The sequence below is a fragment of the Schistocerca cancellata genome, chromosome 1 (genome assembly GCF_023864275.1).
Source record: "Schistocerca cancellata isolate TAMUIC-IGC-003103 chromosome 1, iqSchCanc2.1, whole genome shotgun sequence".
Classification (NCBI taxonomy): domain Eukaryota; kingdom Metazoa; phylum Arthropoda; class Insecta; order Orthoptera; family Acrididae; genus Schistocerca; species Schistocerca cancellata.
This window is the reverse complement of record NC_064626.1, coordinates 1,018,801,025-1,018,821,766: the sequence shown is the minus strand read 5'-3', so window position 1 is coordinate 1,018,821,766 and position 20,742 is coordinate 1,018,801,025. Positions and strand designations below refer to the sequence as shown.

Below are 20,742 nucleotides of genomic sequence, written 5' to 3'. Positions count from 1 at the left end.
CTTGGAGGATGTGAGTGGGCAGCCATTGTAACAGTCAGCATGAGGCAAGCCCTGCCTGATGCGATTGTCTGTCAATGGTATGAGGGCTATTCAGAAAGTAGGGAACGTTTCCATCTGATGCCGCTAGGTAAGCACTGATTGTGTTTATTCTGGTATGTGCATGCTCAGCAGCTCAGTTGGCATCCATCCATGACAGCGGGAATGTCTCTGCACATCTGGTTCTTTCAATATTCGAATTTGAAATGTGCGCTGCAATCGAAAATCACACCAGTTGTGAGGTGCAGTTTTTGTTCACAAAAAACCTAAAACCTATAGAAGTTTATCATGAACTGCGCGAAGTGTATGGAGACAACATAATGAGTGAATGTTCCATCTGGAAATGGTGCATTCAGTTTAAAAATGGCCGAACCAATGTTCATGATGAAGAAAAGACTGGATGCCCTAGCATTGTTTCATTTTCAAAAGTTTCACAGACTTTGTTGTTTGAAATTGTCACTCAAAAGCTAGGCTACCATAAATTTTGTTCATGATTGGTGCCCAAAATGGTTGCAGAGCACCATAAAGAACAGCGAATGGGGGCAATGTTGACATTTCTGGAGGCCTACCACAAACAAGGTAATTCATTACTGGATCAAATCATAACAGGTGATGAGGCTTGGGTGAAACACATCAATTGCGAGATAAAATTACAGTCCATGGAATGGAGGCACACAAGGTCCCCCCAAAAACCTTGTCAGCAAGGAAGTTGATGGTGACAGTGTTTTGAGACAGGCAAGGTGTGCTTCTTATTGATTTTCTCGAATGTGGAGCAACCATAAATTCTGCTCGGTACTGTCAAACTTTGCACAGCCTTAGAAGAGCAGTTAAAAAGAAACGCCGAGGAAACCTGACATCCAAAATTTTGCTTTTGCACAACAACGTCCGACTTCACATGGCAAACCGCACAAAGGAACTCCTTAATTCATTCAAATGGGAAATTTTCCCTCATCCGCCCTACAGCCCCGATCTTGCACCAAGCGACTTCCACTTGTTTCCCAAGATGAAGAACTGGCTTGCAACACAATGCTTTGATGATGACGCGGAACTGCAGGCAGGCGTGTCTGACTGGCTAAAGCCTCAGGCGGCAGAATTTTATGACGAAGGTCATAGCTTGTCCACCACTATGATAAGTGCCTCAATGTGTTTGGTGACTATGTGGAAAAGTAGTATGTCCACCTCTCTTTCAAATGTATATAATAAAATGTGTTTCTTGTACTTAGTTTTTTTTTAATGCCAAAACGTTCTCTACTTTCTGAATAGCCGTCATACTAGCACTTTGAGGATGTTCCATAGAAGGCAGGTCAGCTCACTGAATGGTTTCTATCATTGCGTTGGATCTGCACATGTGCAGTGGACAATCCATTGACCCATCCTTCCATGTGATTCATGTCAGTTGTCCAGAACCTACAATGTGTGCATGTGTGCTTTCCTTCATCCACTGCTGCCACCAACATGCAATGGGGGTGCCTGTATGTCAAATGTGGTGCACAATACAGTGATGGGACCATCTACCCCCCGCAGCACCACAATCCAACCTCTCTTGAACTTATGTAGCTGAACAGTCTGCTGTCTAACATGTTGTTTTGGCATAGTGCAGATTCAGGTGATATGCTAGTGATTCTAATAGCTGTCATACTGGCTGGTATGGCCACTTGGGTCCCCCTTATATAAACTACAGGTATGACCTCACGCCCCCGCCAAAGGTCCCTGAGTGCACGGCCAACCATACAAAAGTAACCACTGTCATAGCTGATGGTGTGCAACATATCCACCCAGTTTGCAGTGGATCAGTCAGGCACTTCTGGGTGCAGCTCTTCTTATGATGACCAGTGAACAAGACGCTTTTATCTGCTCACCTTGATATCTCCATTGAATACTGCCTGTCTCAAACGCCAATCATCTTCCATTGCTCCCATTTTGTGTTTTAAGACAAAATGTGCCTAAAATACAAAAACTGTACACTTTCAAATTTACTGTAATTAGTTTTTATATCTGTATATCATTGGCACAATATCACATGCATAAGACAGGAAGATCATAAAGTGAATCAAGCTATGAAATAATCTGCTGTGTCAGTTTCTTAAAAATGTAAATCATTCTTGTAACTCAATAATGTTTGTGTAAACTTGAGCACAATCAAACAATTATCATAAATTAATTAAATTGAGTTCAGACACTGTAATTATGTAAAGAAATAACTAAATGTATATTGTTCATGTGAGTAGTTAGTCAAGTGAAATTCATGAGGTACTAGTTCTGGAAGAATGAATCTAAACTGCCTAGTATTGAACCAGGGATCGATATTCCCCTGTATGCTCTACAAAAGCATAAGCTACAGTGTACATTCTTTGTCTGTGACCATTCATTTGAAGAAGGATATGAAGGATATCACTGTAGCTTTCCAGTGATGTAAGCTGAACATTTTATTTACTCTTTGTGGGTTCACATCTGTTTTGGCTACCTCTCATCATGACCCAAAATGAGAAATTTCCTACCTACTATCCTTTCCACCCATCCCACAGTGCTATTCTGCCATCCACTGAATCTACACAATATACTCATACATCCCTACACAATCCCTGCTCCCAACCCCTTACCTCTTGTCTCATACCCCTGGAATAGACCTAGATGCAAGGCCTGCCCACTACATCCTCCCACCACCACCTACTCCAGTCCGGTCACAAATATCACCTATCCCATCAAAGGCAGGGCTACCTGTGAAACCAGTCAGGTGTTCTACAAGCTAAGCTGCAACCACTGTGCATTCTATGTGGCATGACAACCAACAAGCTGTCTGTTCACATGAATGGCCACTGACAAACTGTGGCCAAGAAACAAGTGGACCACCCTGTTGCTGAACATGCTGCCAAACATGATATCCTTCATTTCAATAACTGCTTCACAGACTGCTGCGATATTGATCCTTCCCACTAACACCAGCTTTTCTGAATTGTGCAGGTGGGAACTTTCCTTAGAATATGTTCTACATCCCCTTCATTAGTCATTGTCCTCTGCCATCCACCCCCTTCTCTGTTCCCATTCCAGCATTCCAGCACTACACAGGCCTCATTCCTCCATCACACTCAGTCCTTTTGATTCTCTCCTTTTCCACTATTCCCCTCTCCACCTCTCTACTCCCTTCGTCAACCTAACCTCCCGACATAGCTGCCCTGCCCTCTTTCCACCTCGTCCCTGTGTGCTCCCCAATAGCAAGTCACTGTCTGCCAACCCTACCCTATTATTCCTCCCCCTCCCCACCCCAGCCTCCTCCTTACCACCACCCAGTCACCACTCACATCATGCATCAGTGCTGCGGCTCGCAGTGTGGCCTCACTTGCCTAGACTACAGTCAAGCGTGTGTGAGTTGCGTTTGCGTGAGTGTGTATATGTGTGTTGGCTGTCTAGTTCTGATGAAGGCCTTACGGGCCTAAAGCTATTATTTGTGACAGTGTTTTTGTAGTGCCTCCTCTATATGGTGAGTAGCAACTTTCCTTTTCACAATGAAGTTAGTCAATAATTACTTATCTTGCAGTGATTTTTATTTGTTTGCATCTGATAAATGGCAAAATACTTATTTCATGCTACCAATCTTCTGCAGGTTTCTACAATTTGCTGGATGTTCATTATCTTTAATGACAATGATAATTATGAGTATGAGAGCATGTTACCTTTACTTTTTAATGACCAACAGCTTACTTTGAAATAATTAAAGTTTCACTTCATATTTGAATTCACATAGACAAATTTTTGCATTAAGAAACCTACTAACACATTTTCAGATTTTATTACACTGTGATGTAAAGATTCTAAAATGGAATAAATTTAATTTGAAAAAATAAAGTTATTTCTGCATAACAACCTCTACAAACTCCATAGTAGAAGTTCCTATTTGTAAGGCTGTTTATATGGTTTTGCTGCAATGTTAAATATAAAATTAAGGTCATTTACCATATTCATACTACAAACTGGATTACAGTCAACTATCCAAATGGACGGTATGCATTCTTAGATGCTTTGTCCTCACTTCAAAAAAATAATTGTCACACTTGATATAGTAACAAATTAAAACAAAAAATGAAGACAATATATCAGATAACTATATCTAAAATACTACATGTCTTTTACAGAAATGGGAACTAAATTTATGATAATATTTTGAGCAAAGGAAACTGCTAGTGAAGGCTTAAAAAATATAAAAAGTTTCACAGATTATTTTTATCTATTTACTCCTGTGCTGGTGTAAAAGAATAATATAGTGCTTGTAAAATACATTAGTTTACTCCAATATGCAGATGAAAGAATGGCCCAATGTAGTAATAGTGGATTACTGATAAAAGACAGCAAATAGAAAGAAGGAAAGTATAGAGTTATATTGAGTACATGGTGTATCAGGTAATCCTGATTTAATAGTCTTAGTGTTTAATTGGTTAAATATCACACTATAAATCAAAACCTTTGTGATTAAACCTCCATTTGCTCCACATTTTCTGCCTTCTTCATACTTTCACCTCAACAAATGGCTTCTGTATGCCAAGAACACCAAGCTGCACTCACATCTGAATTCTACTGCACACTGTAATTCCATTATGAATGAAACACTCACAACACTGATGTAATATCTACAATTAATTCATAATGTATAAAATATTCTATAAAGAACCAACAGAACTGTCAATCAATACTGTAATTCCATCTGTAAGTGGCAGGGTCAATTATTTCTCAGATCAGAGGAAGGCAAAGGCACACTATCGCTAATAGCACCATGTCATGTAAAGCACTGTGGTAATCAAATCCACTTACAGATTAATGACTGCTTTGCTCTTATCAAACACATTTTAATTTTCTTCAAGATATGTTCCACATGTCTTCTGTCAGAAAAATTAACACAAATAAAAGGCTCCAAATATACTTATTACATCTGTCACATTCCACATTGGTATTTTCACTTCCTATGGTTGAACCATGGACCTTGCCACTGGTGGGGAGGCTTGCGTGACTCAGCGATACAGATAGCCGTACCGTAGGTACAACCACAATGGAGGGGTATCTGTTGAGAGGCCAGACAAACGTGTGGTTGCTGAAGAGGGGCAGCAGCCTTTTCAGTAGTTGCAAGGGCAACAGTCTGGATGATTGACTGATCTGGCCTTGTAACAATAACCAAAACGGCCTTGCTGTGCTGGTACTGCGAACGGCTGAAAGCAAGGGGAAACTACGGCCGTAATTTTTCCCGAGGGCATGCAGCTTTACTGTATGATTAAATGATGATGGTGTCCTCTTGGGTAAAATATTCCGGAGGTAAAATAGTCCCCCATTCGGATCTCCGGGCGGGGACTACTCAAGACGATGTCGTTATCAGGAGAAAGAAAACTGGCGTTCTACGGATCGGAGCGTGGAATGTCAGATCCCTTAATCGGGCAGGTAGGTTAGAAAATTTAAAAAGGGAAATGGATAGATTAAAGTTAGATATAGTGGGAATTAGTGAAGTTCGGTGGCAGGAGGAACAAGACTTCTGGTCAGATGACTACAGGGTTATAAACACAAAGTCAAATAGGGGTAATGCAGGAGTAGGTTTAATAATGAATAGGAAAATAGGAATGCGGGTAAGCTACTACAAACAGCATAGTGAACGCATTATTGTGGCCAAGATAGATACGAAGCCCACACCTACTACAGTAGTACAAGTTTATATGCCAACTAGCTCTGCAGATGACGAAGAAATTGAAGAAATGTATGATGAAATAAAAGAAATTATTCAGATTGTGAAGGGAGACGAAAATTTAATAGTCATGGGTGACTGGAATGCGAGTGTAGGAAAAGGGAGAGAAGGAAACGTAGTAGGTGAATATGGATTGGGGCTAAGAAATGAAAGAGGAAGCCGCCTGGTAGAATTCTGCACAGAGCACAACTTAATCATAGCTAACACTTGGTTTAAGAATCATGATAGAAGGTTGTATACATGGAAGAACCCTGGAGATACTAAAAGGTATCAGATAGATTATATAATGGTAAGACAGAGATTTAGGAACCAGGTTTTAAATTGTAAGACATTTCCAGGGGCAGATGTGGACTCTGACCACAATCTATTGGTTATGACCTGTACATTAAAACTGAAGAAACCGCAAAAAGGTGGGAATTTAAGGAGATGGGACCTGGATAAACTGAAAGAACCAGAGGTTGTACAGAGTTTCAGGGAGAGCATAAGGGAACAATTGACAGGAATGGGGGAAAGAAATACAGTAGAAGAGGAATGGGTAGCTTTGAGGGATGAAGTAGTGAAGGCAGCAGAGGATCAAGTAGGTAAAAAGACGAGGGCTGGTAGAAATCCTTGGGTAACAGAAGAAATATTGAATTTAATTGATGAAAGGAGAAAATATAAAAATGCAGTAAATGAAGCAGGCAAAAAGGAATACAAACATCTCAAAAATGAGATCGACAGGAAGTGCAAAATGGCTAAGCAGGGATGGCTAGAGGACAAATGTAAGGATGTAGAGGCTTATCTCACTAGGGGTAAGATAGATACTGCCTACAGGAAAATTCAAGAGACCTTTGGAGATAAGAGAACCACTTGTATGAACAACAAGAGCTCAGATGGAAACCCAGTTCTAAGCAAAGAAGGGAAAGCAAAAGGTGGAAGGAGTATATAGAGGGTCTATACAAGGGCGATGTACTTGAGGACAATATTATGGAAATGGAAGAGGATGTAGATGAAGATGAAATGGGAGATACGATACTGCGTGAAGAGTTTGACAGAGCACTGAAAGACCTGAGTCGAAACAAGGCCCCCGGAGTAGACAACATTCCATTGGAACTACTGACGGCCTTGGGAGAGCCAGTCCTGACAAAACTCTACCATCTGGTGAGCAAGATGTATGAGACAGGTGAAATACCCTCAGACTTCAAGAAGAATATAATAATTCCAATCCCAAAGAAAGCAGGTGTTGACAGATGTGAAAATTACCGAACAATCAGTTTAATAAGCCACAGCTGCAAAATACTAACACGAATTCTTTACAGACGAATGGAAAAACTAGTAGAAGACAACCTCGGGGAAGATCAGTTTGGATTCCGTAGAAATACTGGAACACGTGAGGCAATACTGACCTTACATCTTATCTTAGAAGAAAGATTAAGGAAAGGCAAACCTACGTTTCTAGCATTTGTAGACTTAGAGAAAGCTTTTGACAATGTTGACTGGAATACTCTCTTTCAAATTCTAAAGGTGGCAGGGGTAAAATACAGGGAGCGAAAGGCTATTTACAATTTGTACAGAAACCAGATGGCACTTATAAGAGTCGAGGGACATGAAAGGGAAGCAGCGGTGGGGAAGGGAGTAAGACAGGGTTGTAGCCTCTCCCCAATGTTATTCAATCTGTATATTGAGCAAGCAGTAAAGGAAACAAACGAAAATTTCGGAAGTGGTATTAAAATCCATGGAGAAGAAATAAAAACTTTGAGGTTTGCCGATGACATTGTAATTCTGTCAGAGACAGCAAAGGACTTGGAAGAGCAGTTGAATGGAATGGATGGTATCTTGAAGGGAGGATATAAGATGAACATCAACAAGAGCAAAACGAGGATAATGGAATGTAGCGGAATTAAGTCGGGTGATGCTGAGGGAATTAGATTAGGAAATGAGACACTTAAAGTAGTAAAGGAGTTTTGCTATTTGGGGAGCAAAATAACTGATGATGGTCGAAGTAGAGAGGATATAAAATGTAGACTGGCAATGGCAAGGAAAGCGTTTCTGAAGAAGAGAAATTTGTTAATATCGAGTATAGATTTAAGTGTCAGGAAGTCATTTCTGAAAGTATTTGTATGGAGTGTAGCCATGTATGGAAGTGAAACATGGACGGTAAATAGTTTGGACAAGAAGAGAATAGAAGCTTTCGAAATGTGGTGCTACAGAAGAATGCTGAAGATTAGATGGGTAGATCACATAACTAATGAGGAAGTATTGAATAGGATTGGGGAGAAGAGAAGTTTGTGGCACAACTTGACCAGAAGAAGGGATCGGTTGGTAGGACATGTTCTGAGGCATCAAGGGATCACCAATTTAGTATTGGAGGGCAGCGTGGAGGGTAAAAATCGTAGGGGGAGACCAAGAGATGAATACACTAAGCAGATTCAGAAGGATGGAGGTTGCAGTAGGTACTGGGAGATGAAGAAGCTTGCACAGGATAGAGTAGCATGGAGAGCTGCATCAAACCAGTCTCAGGACTGAAGACCACAACAACAACATGGCTGAGTAACTTCAGTAAGTTTGCTTCCCAAGTACATTCTTGTTAGTTATTTTCCTTATACATTTGACATCAACTATTATTGACTGTTATAATAAGTATTAAAGCTGTAATGCAATTCTGGAAGACTATTAAATGAAACACTTCATTTGGAACCTACTACCAACAACAAAAGAACTGCAATAAAATTTCTGATTTATGAGAAGGCCTGCATGGGCGTTCCAGTGATAGCAGAAGACTGAATGACCTGCAAAGAAAGTAATGTTGCACGAAGACTTTCTCCAAACCTCCCTCTGCATTACATTCTATCAGCAATAGGAATCCTTGTTGCACCTGCATATTATCTACAACTACGTACACATCTACATGATTACTCTGCAGTTCACAATTAAGTGCCTGGCAGAGGGTTCATTGAACCACCTTCAATCTACTTCTCTACCATACCACTCTCAACCAGGGCACTGGAAAAAAGAACACTTTAATCTTTCCGTGTGCTCTCTGTTTCTCTTATTTTATTATGATGATCATTTCTCCCTATGTAGGTGTGTGCTAACAAAATATTTTCATACTCTGAGGAGAAAGTTAGTGATTGAAATTTATGACTGCCAGTTCACCTATCATACCTGTGGCACTGTCTCCCCTATTTTACATCTACATCTACATCTACATCCACATTTATACTCCGCAAGCCACCCAACGGTGTGTGGCGGAGGGCACTTTATGTGCCACTGTCATTACCTCCCTTTCCTGTTCCAGTCGTGTATGGTTCGTGGGAAGAACGACTGCCGGAAAGCCCCCATGCGCGCTCAAATCTCTCTAATTTTACACTCGTGATCTCCTTGGGAGGTATAAGTAGGGGGAAGCAATATATTCGATACCTCATCCCGAAACGCACCCTCTCGAAACCTGGACAGCAAGATACACCGTGATGCAGAGCGCCTTTCTTGCAGAGTCTGCCACTTGAGTTTGCTAAACATCTCCGTAACACTATCACGCTTACCAAATAACCCTGTGACAAAACGCGCCGCTCTTCTTTGGATCTTCTCTATCTCCTCTGTCAACCTGACCTGCTACGGATCCCACACTGATGAGCAATATTCAAGTATAGGTCGAACAAGTGTTTTGTAAGCCACCTCCTTTGTTGTTGGACTACAGTTTCTGAGGACTCTCCCAATGAATCTCAACCTGGTACCCACCTTACCAATAATTAATTTTATATGATCATTCCACTTCAAATCGTTCCGCACGCATGCTCCCAGATATTTTACAGAAGTAACTGCTACCAGTGTTTGTTCCACTATCATATAATCATACAATAAAGGATCCTTCTTTCTATGTATTCTCAATACACTACATTTGTCCACGTTAAGGGTCAGTTGCCACTCCCCGCACCAAGTGCCTATCCGCTGCAGATCTTCCTACATTTCACTACAATTTTCTAATGCTGCAACTTCTTTGTATACTACAGCATCATCCGCGAAAAGCCGCATGGAACTTCCAACACTATCTACTAGGTCATTTATATATATTGTGAAAAGCAATGGTCCCATAACACTCCCCTGTGGCACGCCAGAGGTTATCTTAATGTCTGTAGATGTCTCTCCATTGAGAACAACATGCTGTGTTCTGTTTGCTAAAAACTCTTAAATCCAGCCACACAGCTGGTCTGATATTCTGTAGGCTCTTACTTTGTTTATCAGGCGACAGTCCGGAACTGTATCGAACGCCTTCTGGAGGTCAAGGAAAATAGTATCTACCAGGCAGCCTGTATCTAATATTTTCTGGGTCTCATGAACAAATGAAGCGAGTTGGGTCTCACACGATCGCCATTTCCGGAATCCATGTTGATTCCTACAGAGTAGATTCTGGGTTTCCAGAAACGACATGATATGCGAGCAAAAAACATGTTCTAAAATTCTACAACAGATCGACGTCAGAGATATAGGTCTATAGGTTCGCGCATCTGCTCGACGACCCTTCTTGAAGACTGGGACTACCTGTGCTCTTTTCCAATCATTTGGAACCTTCCGTTCCTCTAGAGACTTGTGGTACATGGCTGTTAAAAGGGGGGCAAGCTCTTTCGCATACTCTGTGTAGAATTGAATTGGTATCCCGTCATGTCCAGTGGACTTTCCTCTGTTGAGTGATTCCAGTTGCTTTTCTATTCCTTGGACACTTATTTTGATGTCAGCCATTTTTTCGTTTGTGTGAGGATTTAGAGAAGGAACTGCAGTGTGGTATTCCTCTGTGAAATAGCTTTGGAAAAAAGTGTTTAGTATTTCAGCTTTATGCGTGTCATCCTCTGTTTCAATGCCATCATCATCCCGGAGTGTCGGTATATGCTGTTTCGAGCCACTTACTGATTTAACACAAGACCAGAACTTCCTAGGATTTGCTGTCAAGTCAGTACATAGAATTTTACTTTCGAATTCACTGAACGCTTCATGCATAGCCCTCCTTACACTAACATTGACATCATTTTAGAGGTTATGGCTGCGTTTAAACTTGCAGTGAAGCTCTCTTTGCTTTCGCAGTAGTTACCTAACTTTGTTGTTGAACCACGGTGGGTTTTTCCCATCCTCACAGTTTTATTCGGCACGTATCTGTCTACAACGCATTTTACAATTGCCTTGAACTTTTTCCATATGCACTCAACATTGTCAGTGTCGGAACAGAAATTTTCATTTTGATCTGTTAGGTAGTCTGAAATCTGCCTTCTATTACTCTTGCTAAACAGATAAATCTTCCTCCCTTTTTTTATATTCCTATTTACTTCAATATTCAGGAATGCTGTAATGGCCTTATGATCACTGATTCCCTGTTCTGCGCTTACAGAGTCAAAAAGTTCGGGTCTGTTTGTTATCAGTAGGTCCAAGATGTTATCTCCACGAGTCGGTTCTCTGTTTAATTGCTCGAGGTAATTTTTGGATAGTGCACTCAGTATAATGTCACTCAATGCTCTGTCCCTACCACCCGTCCTAAACATCTGAGTGTCCCAGTCTATATCTGGTAAATTGAAATCTCCACTAAGACTATAACATGCTGAGAAAATTTATGTGAAATGTATTCCAGATTTTCTCTCACTTGTTCTGCCACTAATGCTGCTGAGTCAGGAGGTTGGTAAAAGGAGCCAATTATTAACCTAGCTTGGTTGTTGAGTGTAACCTCCACCCATAATAATTCACAGGAACTATCCACTTCTATTTCACTACAGGATAAACTACTACTAACAGTGACAAACACGCCACCACCGGTTGCATGCAATCTATCCTTTCTTAACACCATCTGTGCCTTTGTAAAAATTTCGGCAGAATTTATCTCTGGCTTCAGCCAGCTTTCCGTACCTATAACGATTTCAGCTTCGGTGCTTTCTATCAGTGCTTGAAGTTCCAGTACTTTACCAATGCAGCTTTGACAGTTTACAATTGCAATACCAATTGCTGCTTGGTCCCTGCATGTCCTGACTTTGCCCTGCACCCTTTGAGGCTGTTGCCCTTTCTGTACTTGCCCAAGGCCATCTAACCTAAAAAACCACCCAGTCCACGCCACACAACCCCTGCTATCCGTGTAGCCACCTGCTGTGTGTAGTGGACTCCTGACCTATCCAGCGGAACCCGAAACCCCACCACCCTAGGGCGCAAGTCGAGGAACCTGCAGCCCACGCGGTCGCAGAACAGTCTCAGTCTCTGATTCAGACCCTCCTATTGGCTCTGTACCAAAGGTCTGCAGTCAGTCCTGTCAACGATGCTGCAGATGGTGAGCTCTGCTTTCATCCCGCTAGTGAGACTGGCAGTCTTCACCAAATCAGATAGCCACCGGAAGCCAGAGAGGATTTCCTCCAATCCATAGCGACACACATCATTGGTGCCGACATGAGCGACCACCTGCAGATGGGTGCACCCTGTACCTTTCATGGCATCCAGAAGGACCCTTTCCACATCAGGAATGACTCCCCCCGGTATGCACACGGAGTGCACATTGTTTTTCTTCCCCTCTCTTGCTGCCATATCCGTAAGGGGCCCCATTATGTGCCTGATGTTGGAGCTCCCAACTACCAGTAAGCCCACTGTCTGCAACCACCCGGATCTTGCAGGGCAACCTCTGGAACAGGACAAGCAGCCATGTCCGGCCGAAGATCAGTATCAGCTGGAGACAGAGCCTGAAACCGGTTCATCAGACAAACTGGAGAGGCCTTCTGTTCAGCCCTCTGGAATGCCTTTTGCCCCCTGCCACACCTCGAGACGACCTCCCACTCTACTACGGGTGAGGGATCAGCCTCAATGTGAGCAGTATCATGGGCAGCCACAGCCGTAGTCTGATCGGGGGATGCGTGGGACGAGCTGGCCGTCCCCAACAAACCCCCATCCGGACCCCCACAGTCATGACCATTGGCAACAGCTTCAAGCTGCGTGACCGAAGCCAACACTTCCCGAAGCTGGGAGCGAAGGGATGCCAACTCAGCAGGCATCCGAACACAGCAGTCACAGTCCCTATCAAATGCTAAAAACTGTTGTGCAAAGAACGTCTGAACTAATCTACAGAGCACAATAATACAAAATGAGCTTCCCTTCTTTGAACTTTTTTGCTGTACTCTGTCAGTCCTATCTTATATGGATTCCAAACTGTACACCAAGACTCCAGAAAAGGGCAGACAAGCATAGCATAAGCAGCCTCTTGAGCACACCCATTACAGTTTCTAAATGTTCTACCAATAATTTGCAGTCTTTGGTTTGATTTCCCCACAACATTATCTACATGATCATTCCAATTTAAGTTATTCATAATTGTAATACCTAAGTATTTAGTTGTGTTTACACACTTTAGATTTATGTGACTTATCATGTAACTGAAATTTAGTGGATTCTTTTTAATGCTCATGTGGATGACTTCGCACTTTTCATGATTTAGAGTCAATTGCCATTTCTTGCACCATACAGGTATCTTATCTAAATCATTTTGCAATTCATTTTGATCATCAGATAGCTTTACAACATGGTAAATGACAGCATCATCTGCAAACAGTCTAAGAAGGTTGCTCAGACTGTCACCAAAATCATTTATGTAGATTAGGACAACAGAAGTCCTATAACATTTTCTTGGGGAACATCAGATATTACTTCTCTTTAACTCAATGAATTTCCTTCAGTTATTATGAACTGTGACCTTTCTGAGATGAAACTACAAATCTAGTCACACAACTGAGATGATACTCCAAAAATATGGAATCAATTTTATGTTCTCTGTCAATAGCACTCATTACTTCGTGACGATAGAGACTAGTTCTGTTTCACAAGAACAATATTTTCTCAAACTGTGTTGGCTACTTGGCAATAAATTGTTTTCTTTGAGATGATTCATAATGTTTGAGCATAGCATCAGTTCCAAAATTTTACTGAAAATCAACATTAGTGACGTGGGTCTGTAATTCAGCAGATTACTCCTATTTCTTTTCTTGGATATTGGTGTGGCTTGTACAACTTCCCAGTCTTTGGGTATGGAACTTTCTATGAGTGACTGGTTCTATATGGTTGCTAAGTAATGAGCTGTTGCATCAGCATACTCTGAAAGGAACCTGACTGGTACACAATCTGGACTGGAAGCCTTGCTGCACCAAGGTTATATGCTTCTAAGTTACTCATACTGGCAGTTGTTCTGGATTTGAATTCTATAGTATTTACTTTGTCTTCTTTTGTGGAGTAATTTCATAAAACTGTGTTTAATAATACTGCTTTACTGGCACTGTCATCAATAACATGACCATTGTTATCATGCAGTGAAGGTATTGATTGTGTCTTGCCACTAGTGTACTTTACATTCAACCAGAACCTCTTTGGATTTTTCCCCAGATTTTGAGACAGAGTTTCATTGTGGAAACTACTAAAACATCTTGCACTGAAATTTGCACTAAATTTTGAGCTTCTGTAAAACTTTTCCAGTCTTGGGGATTTTGTATTCTTTTAAATTTGGCATGCTTCCTTCGTTGCTTCTGTAATAGTGCTCTGACCTGTTTTTCATACCATGGAGGACCAGCACAATCTCCTATTAATTTATTTGATATATATCTCTCGACTGCATCATTACTATTTCTTTGAATTTAAACTACGTCTGATCTATGCTTACATAGTTATGTCATTTAACTACCTATCATTAGCTCATCATCTAAGTCTTTCTTTAGCTCTTGACATACAAAAAATACTTCCATTTACTATCCCTTCACCAAGCTATGTGAAATAAAACTTTGTTTTATTTTCGTTACAATAATATTATACAAAGGCAAGTTGCCACTCACCATCTAGCGAAGATGCTGAGTCACAGATAAGCACAATGAAAAGACAGTCACAAATAAGCTTTTGACCAACAAGGCCTCTGCTGGTAAAGGTCTTGTTGGCTGAAAGCCCATTTGTGACAGTCTTTTTGTTGTGCCTACCTGCAACCCAGCATTTCCACTATATGGTGAGTGGCAACTTTCCTTTTCATAATTTTTTTACATTCCATTCAGATTTTCCACTGTTTGATAATTTTAATTATAGAGATAATTACTCTACCAGTAATGTCAAAAGTGCTTTTCCCTTTTCATTTTAGAGAAACCTTCTGTCTTTTAGCGCTTGCTGAATCAATAGGCTATTTCTCACTGCCACAATTCAGTCTCATAACACAAACAGACCGTTAAAATTTCATTTTGAGCACTTAGACATTCTGTAACTTAGATTTGAAAACTCTCTTTCATTTACCAAAATCATTCCAGACCATTTATACTCCTCTGTTTATTTCATTCCTGTCCGTCTATCTGTCATCTTCAACTGCAATAAATACAATAAAATGTAAAGCAGTTCTAAGATATCATTGTTAATTTGCACTATTTTCTTTTCAAGGTGTGATTGTTGTTGTTGTTATCTCCAGTCCAAAAACTGTTGCAAGTCTCTTTATAACTATATAACTACTGCAACTTACATCAACTTGAACCTGCTTACTGAAGTCAAGCCTTGGTCTTCCTCTTTGTACTCCCACACTATCCTCCATTACGAAACTGACCATTCGCTGATGCCTCAGTATGAATCTATCAACCAATCCCTAGTTTTAGTCCAGTTGTGCCAAAAATTGCCTTTTCAACAATTTGATTCAATACCTCTTCATCAGTTATTTGATCTATCCACCTAATCTTCAGCATTCTTCTGCAATCACACATTTCAAAAGCTTCCATTCTCTTCTCAAGTGAACTGCTTACCATCCACATTTCTCTTACCTATTAGGCCACATTCCATACACATATCTTCAGAAAATAATTACTAACAATTAAATTTATATGTCAACAAATTCCTCTTTTTTGGAAATTATTTTCTTGCTGTTGCCAGTCTGTGTTTCATTTCCCCTCTACTTTGGCAATCATCAATTATTTTGCTGCCCGAATAGCAAACCTCATCCACTACTTTTAGTGTCTCATTTCCTAATACTCCCCTCAGGACTGCTGATTTAAAATGGCTACATTCCATTACATTTGTTTTACTTTTTCTGACATTGATCTTATAACCTGTTTTCAAGACACTATCCATCCCATTTAACTTCTCTTCCATTTCTTTCGCTGTTACTGACAGAATTAAGTGCCCTCAGAAAACTTCAAAGTTTTAATTTCTTTCCCGTGAACTCTAATTCCCCCCCCCCCCCCCCTTGGTACCCTACACAGCTTGCTCAATGTACAGACTGAATAACATCAGGGATAAGCTACAACCCCACCTCACTCCTTTCTGAACCACTGCTTGCCTTTAATACTCTTAGACTCATAGAACGGCAGTCTGGTTTCTTTACAAGCTGTAAATACCCTTTCACTCCCTTCTTTTTATCCCTGTTATCTTTAGAATTTCAAAGGGTGTATTCCAGTCAACATTGTTAAAAGCTTTCTCTGAATCTACAAATGCTATAAACATAGGTTTACCCTTCCTTAACCTATCTTGTAATATAAGTCATATGGTCAGTACTGTCTCATGAGTTCTTACATTTTTCCAGACTCCATATTTATCTTCCCCAAGTTGGCTTCCACCAGTTTTTCCATTCTTGTATAAACAATTCATGTCAGTATTTTGGGCTCATGACTGATGGCACAATTGTCAGCACCTGCCTTCTTTGGAGTTCAATTCTTTGTGAAGTGTGTGGGCATTTTGCCTGTCTCATAAGTCTTGCACACCAGGTGGAATAGTTTTCATAAAGCTGGCTCTCCTAAGGAACTCAGTAATTCTGACAAAATGTCATCTACTCTAGGCTTCTCATTGGGTTGTGAGTCACAATTGGATAGCTGTTCAGTAGAGCACTTGCCTAAGAAGGACAAAGATCCCAGGCTTGGATTCTTATCTAGCACACAGTTTTAATCTTTTACTCTTCCATGAAGTTTCAAATTAGCACATATTCTGATGGAGAGCAAAAATTCATTACAAACGTTTTTGGGGGCTTGAATCAATTGAACTTCATGTTTCACATTTATTGTTTTCCCTCTTGTGTTAGTAAATTTTTATGGTCATTGTTTATGTGTTTTCAGGAGGTACAGCATACACTTACTGACTATGCTATTGCATCACTGTGTATGTGTTTCCAAAGAGCTAGAAGTTCTGATTTAAAACTTAGCTTAGGGTTGGTATGTCTTTCTTTGAAAATATGCAGCCCAGAGGATTTTTCCAATAATAAATGTCAGACACATTCCGTCTGAGAGTGACTAATATACATATAAATCTACATATATACTCTGAATATAATAGAAAGAAACATTCCACATGGGAAAAATATATTAAAAACAAAGATGCTGTGACTTACCAAACAAGAAAGCGCTGGTACATAGACACAATAAAAAACACACAAACACACACACAAATTTCAAGCTTTCGCAACCCACGGTTGCTTCATCAGGAAAGAGGGAAGGAGAGAGAAAGACGAAAGGATGTGGGTTTTAAGGGAGAAGGTAAGGAGTCATTCCAATCCCGGGAGCGGAAAGACTTACCTTAGGGGGAAAAAGGGACAGGTATACACTCACACACACACACACACACATATCCATCCGCACATATACAGACACAGGCAGACATATGTAAAGGCAAAGAGTTTGGGCAGAGATGTCAGTCAAGGTGGAAGTACAGAGGCAAGACGTTGTTGAGTGACAAGTGATGTACGAGGGGCGGCAACTTGAAATTAGTGGAGATTGAGGCCTGGTACATATATACTCACCATTATTGACAGAATAATTTAATTGGATGGATAAAAAATCTACTAAGTGGCAGCAGAACACACACAGTCTCCAACAATCAGTCTTTCCTTCTCATCCCGTCCAGTAAGTCTCCCCTGACCCATGGTTCTGGGTGTCTTTCCCAAAATCTACCCCTTTCCTAGACCTCACTGGGCCTTTTCCTCCACCCCTCTTCCTTTCCCTTCAACCCTTCTGCCTGAAGAAGGAGCCACTGGCTCCAAAAGCTTGCCTAATTATAAGCTCCTTTTACATGTGTGTTCTGCCGCTGCTTTGTGAGTAGTTTTTTTATCTATCCAATTAAATTACATACATAATCTGCAAGCCATGGTACATTGCATAGTAGCATCTACCTTGCAATTAACAGTTTTCATCGTACTGAATTTGCGTATTGAGCAGAAACGACTGCCTGTACACCATGTTGCACTCCAGTCTCTCTTTATCTTATTCTAAAACCCTATATGAAATACACAGTGATGGCAGCAAAATGGTTGTAAAGTATTCCTCAAATACAAGTTACCTAAATTATACAGTTCAGGGTTTTACAAGAATTCCCATTTAAGTTCCCAGAGCATTACAGTTACACCACACACATTTGGACTATGCTCTCCAATCGTAGCAGTATGTGTTTTAATTTCTTTGATTCTATTGTCATGCTTACTTGAGAAGTGGCCTGTAAACTGAAATTATCTAGAATGAGATTCTCACTCTGCAGCGGAGTGTGCGCTGATATGAAACTTCCTGGCAGATTAAAACTGTGTGCCCGAGCGAGACTCAAACTCGGGACCTTTGCCTTTCGCTGGCAAGTGCTCTACCAACTGAGCTACCGAAGCACGACTCACGCCCGGTACTCACAGCTTTACTTCTGCCAGTATCTCGTCTCCTACCTTCCAAACTTTACAGAAGCTCTTCTGCAAACCTTGCAGAACTAGCACTCCTGAAAGAAAGGATACTGCGGAGACATGGCTTAGCCACAGCCTGGGGGATGTTTCCAGAATGAGATTCTCACTCTGCAGCGGAGTGTGCGCTGATATGAAACTTCCTGACAGATTAAAACTGTGTGCCCGACCGAGACTCGAACTCGGGACCTTTGCATTTTGCGGGCAAGTGCTCTACCAACTGAGCTACCGAAGCATGACTCACGCCCAGTACTCACAGCTTTACTTCTGCCAGTATCTCGTCTCCTACCTTCCAAACTTTACAGAAGCTCTTCTGCGAACCTTGCAGAACTAGCACTTGTGAAAGAAAGGATACTGCGGAGACATGGCTTAGCCACAGCCTGGGGGATGTTTCCAGAATGAGATTCTCACTCTGCAGCGGAGTGTGCGCTGATATGAAACTTCCTGGCAGATTAAAACTGTGTGCCCAACCGAGACTCGAACTCAGGACCTTTACCTTTCGCGGGCAAGTGCTCTACCAACTGAGCCACCGAAGCACGACTCACGCCCGGTACTCACAGCTTTACTTCTGCCAGTATCTCGTCTCCTACCTTCCAAACTTTACAGAAGCTCTTCTGCGAACCTTGCAGAACTAGCACTCCTGAAAGAAAGGATACTGCGGAGACATGGCTTAGCCACAGCCTGGGGGATGTTTCCAGAATGAGATTCTCACTCTGCAGCGGAGTGTGCGCAGATATGAAACTTCCTGGCAGATTAAAACTGTGTGCCCGACCGAGACTCGAACTCGGGACCTTTACCTTTCGCGGGCAAGTGCTCTACCAACTGAGCTACCGAAGCATGACTCACGCCCGGTACTCACAGCTTTACTTCTGCCAGTATCTCGTCTCCTACCTTCCAAACTTTACAGGCTGTGGCTAAGCCATGTCTCCGCAGTATCCTTTCTTTCAGGAGTGCTAGTTCTGCAAGGTTCGCAGAAGAGCTTCTGTAAAGTTTGGAAGGTAGGAGACGAGATACTGGCAGAAGTAAAGCTGTGAGTACCGGGCGTGAGTCGTGCTTCGGTAGCTCAGTTGGTAGAGCACTTGCCCGCGAAAGGCAAAGGTCCCGAGTTCGAGTCTCGGTCGGGCACACAGTTTCAATCTGCCAGGAAGTTTCATATCAGCACACACTCCGCTGCAGAGTGAGAATCTCATTCTGGAAACATCCCCCAGGCTGTGGCTAAGCCATGTCTCCGCAGTATCCTTTCTTTCACAAGTGCTAGTTCTGTAAGGTTCGCAGAAGAGCTTCTGTAAAGTTTGGAAGGTAGGAGACGAGATACTGGCAGAAGTAAAGCTGTGAGTACTGGGCGTGAGTCGTGCTTCAGTAGCTCAGTTGGTAGTGCACTTCCCCGCGAAAGGCAAAGGTCCCGAGTTCGAGTATCGGTTGGGCACACAGTTTTAATCTGCCAGGAAGTTTCATATCAGCGCACACTCCGCTGCAGAGTGAGAATCTCATTCTTGAAACATCCCCCAGGCTGTGGCTAAGCCATGTCTCCGCAGTATCCTTTCTTTCAGGAGTGCTAGTTCTGCAAGGTTCGCAGAAGAGCTTCTGTAAAGTTTGGAAGGTAGGAGACGAGATACTGGCAGAAGTAAAGCTGTGAGTACCGGGCGTGAGTCGTGCTTCGGTAGCTCAGTTGGTAGAGCACTTGCCCGCGAAAGGCAAAGGTCCCGAGTTCGAGTCTCGGTCGGGCACACAGTTTTAATCTGCCAGGAAGTTTGAAATTATCTAGGCCTACTATACAGTGTGGATGGGGACCAGGGAGGTCTCAGCATGTTGTATTGATCCCCCCAACCAACAAGTACAAGTTGCTTCTTTCACTGAAACTGAAACTGAGGCAGTGGGACTCATTTTACCTATTTTGGCAAAACCGTTTTGTTCAGTGTCAAGAGGAGGCAAAAGCAAAAGGGAAGGGGTCTATCAACTGTGGGCTGTTCACATGTATGACAAATGCCTTGGCTTCTCATTCAACATGTTGAAGGGGATATTCTGGCAGCTATTAAGGGAACAGGGTGCAAGCAGCTGCAGATTGTGGTGCATGTTAGAACAAATGCTTCCTATTGTCTGGACTCCATGGTCATACTTGGGTCATTCAAATGACAGGTTGAGAAGACCAGCCCTGTGCATTGAGTTCCGACAATGCTCACAATTTGCAGCATTTTCCATAGAACGGAGTGTGGCCCCGTGGTTCTGAGCTGAGTGGAAGGACAACACGAGGCTTCAAAAGTTCTGTGTCAAACTAGACTGCAACTTCCTGGATGTGTGCCATAGGGTTGAGAACTGCAGGGTGCCCCTAATTGGATCACGTGTG

General features: G+C 41.8%; 1 protein-coding gene across 1 annotated transcript in view; it reads right to left on the bottom strand.

The window, feature by feature from the left end:
* Positions 1-20,742, bottom strand: part of LOC126089419 (ankyrin-1-like) — a 337,936-nt gene that overhangs the window by 280,958 nt on the left and 36,236 nt on the right. Inside the window, exon 2 of the mRNA XM_049906908.1 lies at positions 1,896-1,979. Coding sequence (XP_049762865.1) covers positions 1,896-1,955 — 60 coding nt within the window. The 5' untranslated portion in view covers positions 1,956-1,979. The remainder of the gene's footprint in view (positions 1-1,895; positions 1,980-20,742) is intronic.